General features: G+C 32.9%; 3 protein-coding genes across 3 annotated transcripts; 1 reads left to right on the plus strand and 2 right to left on the minus strand.

Moving 5' to 3' along the window:
- Window positions 1-331: 331 nt before the first annotated feature.
- LOC115451097 (ubiquitin-conjugating enzyme E2-17 kDa) lies at window positions 332-4,965 on the minus strand. Its single transcript, XM_030179301.2, has 4 exons — window positions 4,863-4,965; window positions 4,223-4,289; window positions 3,361-3,646; window positions 332-1,442 (listed from the first exon to the last, which is right to left on the minus strand). The coding sequence occupies exons 2-4, from the start codon at window positions 4,264-4,266 to the stop codon at window positions 1,317-1,319; spliced, it is 456 nt and encodes a 151-aa protein (XP_030035161.1). The 5' UTR covers window positions 4,267-4,289; window positions 4,863-4,965; the 3' UTR covers window positions 332-1,316.
- Window positions 4,937-10,141, plus strand: LOC115451095 (coiled-coil domain-containing protein 174). The gene is made up of 7 exons (XM_030179298.2): window positions 4,937-5,213; window positions 5,287-5,492; window positions 5,840-6,031; window positions 7,104-7,251; window positions 8,172-8,316; window positions 8,546-8,767; window positions 9,360-10,141. The coding sequence occupies exons 1-7, from the start codon at window positions 5,169-5,171 to the stop codon at window positions 10,121-10,123; spliced, it is 1,722 nt and encodes a 573-aa protein (XP_030035158.2). The 5' UTR covers window positions 4,937-5,168; the 3' UTR covers window positions 10,124-10,141.
- LOC115451096 lies at window positions 10,133-14,815 on the minus strand. Its single transcript, XM_030179299.2, has 3 exons — window positions 14,588-14,815; window positions 11,410-11,571; window positions 10,133-11,085 (listed from the first exon to the last, which is right to left on the minus strand). Exons 1-3 carry the CDS (start codon window positions 14,652-14,654, stop codon window positions 10,301-10,303), a joined length of 1,014 nt encoding a protein of 337 aa, XP_030035159.2. The 5' UTR covers window positions 14,655-14,815; the 3' UTR covers window positions 10,133-10,300.
- Window positions 14,816-15,234: the final 419 nt, after the last annotated feature.

Consider the following 15,234-nt stretch of genomic DNA (forward strand, 5'->3'; position numbering starts at 1 on the left):
GAAATAATCGTTAAACACATTGGTAACATATAAGTACAAACTAAAGAAAGCTGGCGTAACTAAAGATACAGATAGAATTTTAGCTTTTGTCAAAACTACTAGCTCGTCTCGGATGATATGATAAAAAAATACTGATTCCAAGACAATGGAATGAACCTTCTAGATCAGACATAACAGTCATCCCATACTAAGTGTATTCTAAAACAAACATGATGGTTGTGGTGTTTTCAGTGGGTAAAAATCTGGCATACCATTTACCACTAGTAGGCGGAGAACCAAGAGGATTTTTCCCATGAAAAAAATAGTTAATTTTTAAAAATAAAAGACCAAGTTAAAACCGAAAATAATATTTTACTAGAAGACAAAATATTACACATACGTAATGTCCTTAGAACATGTAAGACATCTCAAACTTCCAGCATTATTAGAAAACAAGCTGCTACACAATTTTTCAAAATATCCATTGGGACACATTAATGCGGGATTCAATTTTAATTTGTGCAGCAGTATTAACAGAAATGATTTCTATACATAAAATATAGATTTTTGAAACACAAACTTGTACTATTTTAGGTAAACATTGGTGATCATACTTGTTAACAGTTGATGCTTATCATTGCACTTAACAATCTGTAATATTGGTTCATCATTGTGAATTATTTAACTTTTCAATGGTCAGGAAACATTTTAACTTTTACAACCAATCTTGGATATCAATATCTATTGTTAGATTTCTGTAGAAAAATAATGAATATGAATACAAAATGAATAACAATTATTGCATAGGTGAATTAAATTTCTCTAATGTGCATTATCTTTAACCACATTTTGTCAACTAGATATAAAAAAAAATGAATTTACTGACTGATGTAGTATATATTAAAAAAAAAAAATGTGTAGGGACGCAAATTGCTATATAAATACTACAGTACTAGTAAATATCTAATTAACAATAATGAGGAATTGCATCTGGTTACAAAATTAGTAATTCACACAATTTAGGCTTAGTGTTGAAATAATTATTATGCTGTTAGTGTCATCTTGATATTGGCCATAAAATAAAATTTACTATAATTAAAATAACTCCATTGAAATTTTGGCATTATTAACAATAATAAAATTAGTTCACCAAAACCTTACAATAATCAGCTACATTAAGACTGGTTGCATCGATGTGGTGCATATGCAGGTAATAGTCATTACAATTTACACATTCGTCCCAATGAATGTACAAGGAGGTGTCGGCCCATATTCACGGCGGCGCGCCGTGCGCATACTTCACTGATGCGCTACATCTTTGCTGTGTCTGTCCCCTGCTAGTCAATAAATGATTGTTCTACACATGCTTTCACCCGTTTTTCGTATTCTCGTCGGTTTTCCTTGTACAGTTGTGCTGCCATAGAGTTTGCAGGAGAGTTCGGATTGGGATCACTTAATAATGACTGAAAACATAATATACAGCATTATAATTAGTTCCCACTATTAAGATGTTTAAATTACAATTGGAAAATGAGACAAAACATAGAAAACAAAATACAGATACATTTCTTGTTGATTAGACTCTATGATATTGGAACTAAACTGCTAATTCCACCCAGTCTTCCACTCGCCCATGATAACCTCAGGTAATTTACAATGCCATATTACAAAAACATATAATAAGTAATTGTAATTATAATGAGCAAGTAAATGGGTTGTTGATTTATATTCTAATAGGATTTATAATAAATAAATATTCTTTCGAAATAACTGAATGAGAAGCTAAATAAATATAGGCTTAGTAGTAAGCACTATATCAGTTCGTATGACGTATAACATTGAATTTTAAAGCCTTTATTGTCACTAAGTCAAGATATATTTTAGATTATGCAACAATAGCTATACTAGACTAAAAATCGAGAACCAAAAGTTTTGAATATAGAAGCCTGACAACAGAAATAGATGAAGCAGAGCCCTTACCCAATTTCAACTCTAAAATTAAACAAATAAACACAATATATCAGTTTTATTCAATAAGGTTTTCTAAAAGGACAACCCTGTTCTCATCAAATTTCATTTATATATTTTCATTAAACTCTTGAAAGAGATTGTATATGACTGGGTCACCACCGCCACCAGCACAGGGCCATTTTCACACTGTGTTACTAAATAAAAGCACATACTAATGTTCTTGAAAATAACATTCACAATAAGATACAAAAACTGCAAATGTAAATGAAAAAGTGTAAGTTTCAAACAAAAATTATATCAATAAAAGGCATTATAATTATACGCGCTCTAATGTCATTACGATTATTCTAAGAGAATTCGTCGCTGCGCCAACGTCACGCCATTGGTCAGAAATATGTTCACGCTCAAGCCATGCCCAAGCATTCTAAACTACAGAATGATCAAAAAAGTCTGGTAACTAAAACAGATTTTTTGAAATAATATTTGTTATTTATGGATGATTTTTGGCTCAATGTTAGAAAAGGTAAAGATGAGTTTATGGCACAATTTATTGATGCAATGCCAAAATGACTATATTTTGAAAAATCTGAAAACATACAGCACTTCGGGGAAATTATTAACTTTTCTGTATATTATAATATTACTACTACTTTTGTTTTGAGTGCTAATGGTTCAAAAAGAAGAGGTCTTAATTCTTAGTTTTTTTTTAATGTTATTTATCCTAATACTCATTTCTTTAATAATCAATTTCCTAAAATTATTGTCCTATTTTATTACACACTTTTAGGTGTATGCTATACAATTCTTATTGAAATCAGTTGAGTAGTATAGTTTTTAAAAAATAATAACTGAAATTAGTGTGAAAACTAAACTTTCACATATTTTTCTTTCTTGTGACTTCCAATCATGTTCATAGGCACGCAAATAGTTCCATTGAATTGCCTACTTTCCAGCTATGTACATCATCAGATAATGAAACAGGATAGTAAAAGGACAGAAGAGAAATTACATAAAAATAAGTAACATATTTGAACTTAATAGGACTGCCATAAGATGAATTCTGGCTAAAGTGCTGAATAATTGTATCTAGATCCACTAATAAAAATGTTTTACACTAAAAAGTTTACCCATTTTTAGAAACCACTTAAAATCTAAAACCCAAAATGTTAAATTATTCTTTGACTATTGAAGGTAGTTTAATTTATTGTTAACATTTTATATTTTGTGTGTATATGTTCCCATTTAGTTGTCAGATGTAACATAAAAACCACAACAAATGAATTAGCAATGAGAATATAATATCATTCATACTACAGCACAGGATACTCTAGATACTACTCTCGAAGTTATTTTTGTGGTTTTAAAGTTGACATAATAATTTTATTATCATTATAAGTAACTGCAAATTACCTGTATAGAAGTTAAGATGGCTGAGACATCATAAGTCGGGCTCCATCTGTTCTGCAAGATGTCTAAGCAAATACCACCATCAGCATACACATTGGGATGAAACATTTTGGACACAAATCTCACTGTAGGCGGTTTGTTGGGGTATTCCTCTGTAAATTCTATTGTAAGTTTAAAAGTTCCATCTTCAAATGGAGTATCATGAGGTCCAAATATCACAGCATTCCAGATCATGATGTTATTGTCAGTCGGGGCACCTGACACACCAGTGGGTGGGTCTTCTTGTAAGCTGTAATAAATTGTATTTTATATATAAAAACCAAGTCTATAACAACTATCATTTTATGCTAGACCAATATCAGTAATTACAGTCAGTAGTCATATTTCTTTAAAGCTTCAAAACAAGGTCATTGAGATATGTTTGTTCAAAAACAATATGAAGGCTTTATATATAATAAACAAGAGGAAATAGTGACAATGATTCACAAACTGTTAAAATATTCATTGCAATGACTAATATTGCCATAGAAAACAATCTATTTGAATAACCTAGATAATAATATAAAGAAGTTGTGCTGCTGTTGTTGGTGACATAGTTAATGTTTGCTTATAGGTTGTTGTCAAACCCAATTAACCAATGTAGTGCTAAACAAAGGAGATTCTGCCCTGTGGTTATACGGTTTGTTTAGCCTATAAATGAAGGAAAGAACAGAATAGAAATCGATTAAAATGACTGTGATGTAATTTGATGAATCAGCACGAAACTTTCTCGAATATCGAAGCACATTTCAGAAATATAATTTTATTGCAATTAAATCGACAGGACGCATGTTTATAAGAAGGAATAAATCTAGCAGGTACAAACCGTTTAAAATCTCTCATCAGGCGTCTTCTCGCAGGAGTTGACATTTTGATTTCACGCACCTAAAACACTATTGAGCTATTGTTATAGTAAGGCTTATTATATTTACTAAAGTTTTCACCCGAATAAACGTTAAATGTTATTTGTTTTGCATGAACACTAAATACGAGATTATTTCTTTGTCGTTGTGTAAAAATTCTATCGTCACGGCCAGTGAGATAGTTTGTCAGATGACCATGAAATTAGCAATATGTAACCCTACTGCGATTCAGTTCGCCAACACACCGAGGTCAACTTTTTTTATTTTCAGTGTTCACTGCTGGTAGGTGCCTACTTTTGGATTCAGTCTCTTTGATGACTAACTTCACTGCGATTTTATTGGAGAGATGGTATTCTATATTACTTTACTGAACGGAAGTAGTAATATGGCAATTTTATTATCGATTACTTGCTCTTTTTGAGTTGGGGTGGATTTAAAAAGTCGGGGACTTTTTTGATCGCAAGCTCGTATGTTATTGGGGAATTTATTATTGAAAACATTATCTTATCGGGATTTATTTTTTAACATCTGCAAATTACAAAAAGACATGATAGCACTTATTACAACCATAAAAATATTATTTATGTCTACAAAAACACTTACGTAAGACTAGGCAGTATGCTCGAAAGATCTGTCTTCTGGATGAGTAATGAAAAAAAAAATTATATACGTCAATGTCTGTTATGAAATGTTAATCAGATCTTACGTAGTATTTGTATTCTCTTTGATCAGATGTTGAATCTGGAATGATTTATTTACTAAGCGTCTTTTATGTTGGAGATCCTATTCAATTCTATAATACAAATTTTGTAATTGTTAACTAATGAATTCTGTGGTGTTATGAGGATTGTTATAAACGGTAGCAGTCATAATATAAAAGAAGAAGAGAACTGTTGATTGGTAAACACAATGAATGAGCAAGGTGCAAAGAAAATACTTTTTAATAAATCTACGGTGAGTAAGTTATATTCATATGACTATATTACCTTAACACTTTTAACAATATTTTTTTTTTAAATTATTTCAGTTGCTGAGTTTGAAAGCGGAATTATTGAAAAAACAAGAGGAAGTGAATGTGAAGAAACAGTTACCACAAAATAAATTAGAACATTTTAAACCACCTCCTTCAAAGGGCAAAGATGAAGAAAAACTGAATAGGGAGCATAAAAAAACCTTCAAAGATAGCTTAAAAGCAGTAGACACTGAGGAGCTTGAAGCTTGCAGAAAATCAAAGTAAGTTGCTATCACTTAACAAGGTTTACATTAGTGAAGAACTTGTAGACATCATCTTCTGCAAGCGATTTTTATCATGTATACAGTAATGGCAAGATAATTTTTGAGAAGTATGAAGCTTGCAGGACTTGAGGCAAGTTTTATGTGTATAGAACTATCATTACTAGTGTAAATGCAACTATATGTTCTTGCACACTATATTGTTGCAAACACTTCCTATTCTAAACTTATTAGGTTAGTTATTAAACTATTTTATTAAAAAATGACTGTATATTTGTTCACATTGAATTTTTTTATTTCTTGAACATGGTAGAGATTTTAATATTCTTTTATAAATTGACTTTCAGGTTGGCATTACAAAAGAAGTCAGAATTGTATGAACATTTGGCAGATAAGGCAGGTAACTCACAACTTGCTGGAAGGTTCCTTGTTGATTTTAACTCGAAGAAGCAACAAGAGGAGATTGCTAAAACTGCTTCAGATGACACAAAAAAAGAAGACATTGAAATTTCTGAAAACAATGTTGGGGAAGATGAATGGTATGGGTCTTTTATATTCATTGTGTGCTGATAATAATATCACATAATCATCATGTCAGCAAAAAATGACTATTTTACACAAAATTTATATAAATAAGCAGGTCCATAGTTATAAACGCAGACAAAATTTATTTATTTGTTTAAATTTTAATCTGTTTATATATACAGGGTAATTTTTGTTAATTTTTGTTAATTGCTATGGAAACTACAATGACATTTTCTACATCAGCTAGCTAAATTAATGTAATACATATAAAATCTTCAACAATTTTTACATTGAGTTACTAAATGAAACCATATACTTATCTCCTCGAAAATAACTTTTTACCAAAAGTTACTCAAAATGTTGATGTAAGACCAAAAAAATATAAGGTTTGAACAAAATAAATATCAATTAAAAGTAATTTTAATCTTGCAATACTACTATTTTCTAAGTATTTGTTACAGTGGCAGCATCACACTTTCCGTCAGATATACACTGCAGCGCATGTCATATTTGTACTAAATTACTAAATGTAAAAAAAAACAATAATGTAAATGTAGGAATTATGGTGTAACAATTTATTATTCATAGATAATTTTTGGCCTAATGTTAGCAGGGGTATCAGTATAAGGTTTCATTTTTTAACAAAAAGTCAAAATAATCTCCTATAAAATCAAATTTTATTTTGTGCTATGACTATCTCTAGCTAATGTGATTTGTATTATCTAAATTCTCATCATATTTAATTTTATTTTACTAATAAATTGTAAATGGGGAAGTTTGTGAAAATGTCTTTATGTTTGTTAGAAGTAAAAACAGAAACTGAACAGATTTGCATTACATTTATGTAGGCTACTTTTTATCCCGGTAATTAGCTCTCATGGGGTATGATGGAATTTGAATCAGATTTTTTAATAGAAGCACTGTTGTCATACAGATATTTAGGGACTTTTGTGGTAGGAGGGGTTTGCACGGGGGTGAATCTGCGAAAAAAAACCTAGTTAATCCTTTTATTATGCCAAATTAGCTGTAACATCACAATGTAGTCTTTCTGATTTCCTTATAACAAAAAATACAATTCTTTTATAGGGTTGAGTTCACAGACTGCCTGGGACGAACCAGGAAATGTCACAGATCAGACTTGGAAATGTATATGAAGAGAGACAAGGAACTCATGAGGGTAATGAACAAGGACAGCAAATCTGATAACAAGTCAGAAGAGGACCAAGCTTTGGAAGTGTGTTCATTATTTATTCCTTTTAAAGACTTTTTTAGTTCTGATCTACTGCTTTGTTAGCTTCATTCCAGTCTAATTTGCATATAATAATGATAACATAATATTATGGTCATATATATAGTAAACTAGGTTTATATAAAACCAATCCATTACATGATTTCCAGGTGTTAGTAATTTGTGCTTCAAATCATATCACCAGTGACCTAATATAGATTTTATATCTAAATAGCCATTTAAATAAAAGTTGTTTATATCTGTAATAGTTATATATTGTGTTGTCTTGCTATGTTGAATGACTTTAACACAGGGGCAGCAAGGCCAAAGTTTGTTTATCGAGGCTAAAGATTGTGTAATTATGACAGACATAAACAGTGTATATTAATAAAGTCCCATTAGATGGACTATCCACTTGGTTTTACCACTAAACTAAATTACGCCACCATAATAAATCTATGATTAATATTTCTTATTGGAAAGAAACCAAAATTATAATGTCTTCTATGTTGATCTATAAAAGGTCTCATTGACATTGCATACAACCACATACTTATCTTTATCTCTGCATTGTGTCAAAAGGATGACTTTTGGAATTAATTAGTATTTTTACCAATAATATCACTTTACTTTTCTGATTATTTTAACTTTTTGTTGTGCAAATATGATTTGTGCTTGAGTATATTTCTGACTGAAAGTGTCATCCTGCCGCAGTGAAAAATTCCCTTAGAGTAGTAGTGGCATTAGGGCGCGTGAAATTAATATTACTTTTTATTGATATTTATTTTGTACGAAACTTCACTTTTTTATTTTACATATACAGTTAGAGTAACTATTGTAAACAGCTACTTTCAGAAAGATAAGTACATAGCTTCATTTAGTGACGCAATTTAAATATCACTATGTAGAGTGTCTTTCTGTTTTAGGATTCTAGAAAAGAACCTGAAAAACCTTTCCTTGTGCAAAAAACTAATGATTATCTACAATCATTGCGTAAAAAATGGGAGGAAAAAGAACAGGAACTTCTTGCAAAGGATAAGGATATACATTACCAAGATTTACTCTTTGATGGTAATTATGTCTTTATTGTGTACGTATTAATGCATAATGTAAGGATATAAGTAGATTTCTTCTAAGCAAAATAATATTTTGCAATCTTACATTGTTTTTTCATGTTATAGCCTAATTACTTTTTGACTTAACCAGTTATAGCCAGTCATAAAATTGTATCTAATTTACAAATTGAAATACGATAAATTTGTTTTTATTCATCATAATATGTATTTCACACATTTTTCAGAGGCGAGGATACATGGCGTCGGTTATTATGCATTCAGTACAGACGAGACTGAACGTCAAGCACAGATGGAAGAGTTGAAGAAACAACGTGAAGAGACGTTGCGTAAACAGAAAGAGGCGGAAGAGATTCGCAAGGAGCGCGATGCGTTGATGGCCGCGCGCGTGGCCGCCGCGCGACAACGGCAGCGCGCACGCCAAGGACTGCCGCCGCTGCCCGATACCGGTACAATACACTTTCTCACTTATTTTGTAGGATCCTCTAAAATTCTGAGTCCATGGGCCGTATTAAAAGATGCAACTTAGTTTAGGTCTAAAGCACGATATCTGTTAGAACGCTATCAAATTAGGGTCAGACACTTGTTATTAAATAAGCCCATGTTAACTGATTAACTGAACCATCAGGTCAAATGATATCTTTAGTTACAAATCGTGACGGATTTGTACAGGATTTTGAGTTTATTTAACATCGCCGACTCAGATGAGAACAAGCTTCAATTAAATTCTTAAATTCTGTAATTTGAATTGGAATGGATTTATTCAATAAACCAAGCTTAGGCTGACCTAACCTTGATTTATTAAATAATTTCATATATTCAATGTATACTTGAAATTCTACTCGAAGGTGAGATTGATTTATTAATATAGTCCCATGTATTCTATAGGATAGATTGATCCTGTATACACAAATAAAAATTATTAAAGAAAGTGTTATCAAAAAAAATTTATAAATTAAGCTTAAAAAATACAGTAAATTATGAAGTTTCAGAGTATTTATTAGAAAGTGCTGTACTTAACAAACCCACTTCCTTTTTTAGAACAACAACCACAAAAGGATTTCACTACATGCTTGTTAGAATTTCTAACGCAACAGAGAAATGAAGCCGATGCCAAAGCTAATGAAGCTGAGATCAAGCGGAAGGAAGAGCAAGAAAAGGAAAGACAGAAATTACGCGAGGCTTACGTTCGCGAATGGGATATAGGGAAAGAAGGAGTTGGGGGTGATATAAAGAAATTCCGAGAGATGACCCAAGAAGAATATGTAGAACAACAGAGAGCTAAGAGAATAGATGAATTCGCTCCACCACAAACCGCGACGTCAAGTAAAAATAAAGATACAAACACTTTCTTTGATGATAGGGGGTCACAAATAAGATCGGAAACTCCTATTCAAAATAAGACGTGGTCGGATGTGAGACCGGTGGTTGCCTCTCTCTCTTCTGATACGTGTGATATAGCTGATGTTCCTGAAAATAAAGGTCTATACTTTACGACAGCGAAAAAAGATGTTAAATATAAAAATTTTGTTAAAGTAACTGAACCAACACCGATTGTGAATGAAGTAAGTGATGAAGAAGGAGAAAATAATGAGAGAACTGATAAACGAAAACTAGACAATAGTGGCGCTGAAATAGAGCCTCCTGCAACATACGAGTATTACGGACCGACGCCTAGGAAAACAAAACCACAGAATCCATATAAAATAGACGTAAGAGAAGCTTACGCACAGGGAGCTAAAAGCTTAGAATCCAAATCTAGTAACATAAAGCTACCAGAACATTATGACTTTACGTTTGATTAATAAACAATAAACGATATATATTTGCGTTTAATTTGCGTGCCAATCAAGTGAATTAAGTAAATTTTAATCGCTATACTATGCTAGTATCACAAATTTGAACACTACTTTATCTACGTCTATAATAAAGCTTTAATAATATAGAGATCATAGGATACATTAATAGTGATTAAAGTTGAATTAAAGATAACGCTGTAATATCATTCCAATCATAGAAGTGATCATGTGGTTGTGGGTGATTGCTGTCGCAGTATTGTTTTTGTGTGGTTCTTCTGTGAACATGCCGTTACGAGTAGTGCTGGGTGTAGTCGATACTGTTGCTTGCAAAGTTGTCATCATTTCTGTAGCTTGTTTGTCGGGATTTACATTTTGTTGTAAAGCCTCTGCCGTCAGTGTATCCTTGCTTGGTTTAATGTTTTGAACCACTATGGATTCATCTTTTTGCATAGCTTCATTATTTGTAGTAGACATTGTCTTAGTATCCATTTCTTCAATTGTCGTTGCTACGTCATTTTGTTCGATATCTTTAGTGTCTACACTGATCGAATTTGTAATATCATTCCCTTCCGGCATTTTAGTCATTTCATCAGAGACTGTACTATGTACAACATTTTCTTCCATTTTGTTATTTTCCTCTGAATTCATTTTATCGGCATCGGTAGCTTGGCTTACGATGTTGCTCATTGTTGGTTCGCTAACATTTTCGACTCTAGGTCTTCTGGCACTAATGAAGTTAGCCGATGCAACAAGTGCCCTTTTTTCTCTTAGTTTTTTCGTTCCGAAAATACTTCTTTTTGCTTTTTGGAATAGTGTGGTGAAGGCTTCGGTTTCACGTTGGGTGGCAGGTCCGTTGCAGAGTTCACCGCGACAAGGGCACACAACGCGCCAATGACGACTAGAGTTGCAGTATACAGAGTAGCACTCGTCTTGATATACCTTTACGCAAACCCTGGACTCCGTTAGAGCTGGAAATAGAAAAAGTTTTTGAAAATAGTAACAAAATTCGACAATTACTGCAATTAGATTGATTGGTGCCTTTGAAATGACAACTGATGGATTAGTCTGAGATCGAACGTTGTTTTTAAGAGTTTAAACAAACCAATTTAAATTAATCAAGAATATCAACAAATACAATTTTTTAAATAGCATTGGCACTATTATACATACTCTCCCGCTACTATAGTTCCTAAATCCCTGTAGCGATTTATAGTCTACAAACACAAAACACAGTACACAAACATTCGTATTTTCAATTAAATTAAGAAGTAACACAATGTTATGAAACTTACGAGGCGATGTCGCAATAACCGCACAGTAGTCATACCCAGGGTCGCAGGTGGTTTCTTCGTAGGTTGACGCGTTGCAAGGCTGCGAGCGCCTGGACCGATGGACCTGGTCAGCTAGCGGGCCGCACCAATAACATTTGGTCCCCTCGATTGTGGACGCTAACTCTTATATAACAAAAAAATCGACGTGATTGTCTAACTCAGGGAATTTAGGGAGAATAGTATTGCCGTCATAATGAAAAAAGTGGATCTACAAAAGTTTATTAAATAGCTATTCGTGATCAGTAAAAAAAATATCTTAGACTTTTTTCTCCGTATCAAATTTTATGTAAATACGTCCTATTTCATTATGACGGTAGAATAGTGGCGTCATAATTTGAAGTGAAATAATAATGATTAAGTTTTAATGAAAAGTAAATATTAATAAAAATGCATGTTGGATTAAATTATCACTATTGTTTAATTATTGAAGTTGTTAGTATTTTAGGTAATATCTTTTTAGACCATAGGTATTTTTTGTGTATCACTTATACATATATGGTAGGTACCTACTCATTTCTCAGACTTGCCATACCTGCTATACTAGTTGAGAATTTTCTGTAGTACTACTTACAGTAATGTTTCATAAAGTAAATAAAAACACTGTCCTTTAAACCTACTTATATTCGTTACCGACGCAATCTATTTTCCTACTTTACCGAACTTATTCATGTAGGTAACTGGGCCGGGACCATTTCATGGTCGTGAAATAGATCCAGAAGTGAGGAAATGATATCTTGGCCGTGAATGTACATCCAAAAGCACTCGTTACTAATTCAATGAGCAATGAACGGTGTGGCTAGCGTATAATCATTTATTCACACATTCTAGCCGACCGCCGCGCTGCCCGCCGTCGCACTGCGTCGGGTCGGCTGGCAGCCGGTGATTACTATACGTGTACGAACAACGCAAATATTTGCACATCCCTATTTGTCTATGTGCGTCTATGTCCGACTTCCTGGATTCACTATGAAGTATAAACAACTGGACGTTTATTTGAATTTTGATGAAGACTGCAGTAAAATTATTGTTCTTTCAGTACTACCTTACAAAAGTGGATATTGCAATTATGACTTGTATGGTAGATAATTTAAGGATAAAGAAGGGTGTACTTGCAGGTACCTGCAGGATTGCTAATAACCTGACCACTATCTGGAACTTCATTTTAAACTATCTAAACTGTATCATTACTGTTAAGTAGAGACACTTAATCTAACTACCGGCCGAATTATAACCTATGTGAATAAACATATACTCGTATATACCTACATGAGTAACATTATACTTATACCTTATAACATTACAAATCTGTCAAAATATAAGCCTCAGGATAGGTTGCCGTAGGCTATCGTGTAAAAAAGACATTAAATCACAGCTAAAATTTATAGTTTTAGCATATAACCCTGACTACGAGTTGGTCTACTTTATACGAAAAAAATCGAAATACGTGGTGAGCTCTTCGCGGTCAGTAGTCTCTACAGTATAAATAGATAAATAAATTTGCATTGTACCATTAGCACCGTGAAAAACTACGTAATGACCCTCCAATTAAAATCAATTTATTTACGAGTATCTATATTATAAAGTATTTTAAAGAGTTTATGTTTCATTTGGTAGGTATTTAACTACCTATTAGTAACGATAGAAAATTTACCACCAGATTATGATGAAGAACCCTCTGAAAGGCTCACTATTTGCGTAATCCGTACTGTTAGAGTAGCGCTCGGAATAATATCTGAGGTGTAGCGCGAGGAAGACTCAAGGAGCTTAATTGCATTCATCACGCTGAGACCTAGAGATTGCGCCATTGACGCAATTGGTAACCTTTCAGACATTTCAGTCGAAACACGATGTATGTGTGAAGAACTACGTTTCCCAAGGAATAAAATAAGCGCCCTCAGTCTTCGAAGAGAGTTGCGGGGCATTGTCAAGCTACTTATGAATAATGTACACATGATGTAGGCCAATTTACAAGTACGACTGAACGAATTATATGCGGTGTATTTCCATGGGAGCTATACATCTGTCTCGAAGGCCGAATGGTAACTCTGAATATTTTATAATATAGGTCAAAATAACGCGGGAGTCTTGTAAATTGTGTATCGTATTATCACGAAAAACTTTATTCGTAATTTGTATTCCGCGTTGGGTTTCTCGTTGAATGGTCTTAATTACCGTGTCTAGTTTATCATTTACGGATGTTAAAATTGGAAGTGTTGGTTAATTAAAAAAATATCTAATATTTTGTCATTCATGTATATACAATATTAACTAAGTACATAGATATTTGGGATATACTCTATTTTTTAGTGTTAGTCGAGTTTACGCTAGCAAGGAACGCGAAGACCCCGATTTCTTTCCCAAATACAGACAATAGTTCCACCGTATTTCAATATCGAATGTGTAATTTATCTGAGATCCAATTTGTAAGTTCCCAAAGTAAATAGACTCTGTCCATTATAGGACGGAAATAGAGTTGGCGAAATGTACACAAGTCCGCTTATAGCTCTCTTAACTTGGATTGTCCATGTGATATACAGATCATCAAGTGCAGTATATTTAGAATATATTGCACTTATGGTGCAGCCAATTGTTTACTGGTATGTAATAATATGTTCATGCTGGGACAGCCTGTAATTAAAACTGCACTGCAGCAATTACTTACTGTAATATTACAAATAGTTATGTATGGTGTATGTTTTGTTGGTTGTCCAAATAAATAAATAAATAAATGTGCATTGTGTAGAGTAATTGTAGCGCAAATTTCAACGTTTGATGATGTTCGAGCCTATCATGCTGGCTAAAGTTTGGTTAGTTTGTGGGATATGCATTTGAACAATGAATATGTAAAATAGAACACAAACATGTTCAATTCAGTATTCAAAGTTACCTTTAAAAAATTTTTCGTCCACTCACTTTAATTTATAACGAGTTTTGTAACTAGTTAATTGCAATCTCAGTGATATATCATATGAAAACTTTAAAAATGAACTAAAACGTTTGTGAGTCCACTAACTGCCGCACTTAATCAACATTAAAACAGCAGATAAAAATAAATCAATGTTACAGACAGTGAACATTTATCACAAACTTTGTAGTTTCAGGCACGTGTAAGTTGAAATAATCTCAACAAGCTACTTACCACTTAGCGAAATGAAAACCGCTGCCACCAACAACATCTTTGACTTCGCGCGCCAAAACTTCCCCATCTGAATTAAGCAAATTTTATTAGTTGTTAATTTGTGATATTGCAACTTCTTATTTTAAAATTGCTTAAATTATAAAGTTGTTTCTGCACGAGCGAAATAAATTTATGAGAGTTGTGGGCAGGTTACGCGTTGGCGTCTACGCGCCAACTATAGCCCCCGTGCTCGCCGTAGCTCGTGCGAGCGTAGCCTCCACGTCACGTAAAGCTATTTACACACATGACAATTACGGTACCGCCGCCGACGTGCCATTGTGAAGGGTGAAGGGAACCCGACGCTGCACTGGTTACTCTTCACCTAATACCTTTTAAGCGCTCTATTGTAATGACTGGACTCTATAAAAGGAGAGTATACTCTAATGTTAATATAAAAAAAGAGATAATATTTATTTTGTAGAAATTTATAAATATAAATTTCGCAAAAGTCGTGTTTGACGCCTGTTCCATTTTTATTTCTTTATTGCTACGGCGATTATACATTTAAATTGATATTGGTATTTATTTTTAAAGGATTTAAGAAATAAAAACGTAGAGAAGTTCTTACGAATATTGTTCGTGTGAAATAATGAGTGAATAAATAAATA

The sequence above is a fragment of the Manduca sexta genome, chromosome 6 (assembly GCF_014839805.1).
Source record: "Manduca sexta isolate Smith_Timp_Sample1 chromosome 6, JHU_Msex_v1.0, whole genome shotgun sequence".
Lineage (NCBI taxonomy): Eukaryota > Metazoa > Arthropoda > Insecta > Lepidoptera > Sphingidae > Manduca > Manduca sexta.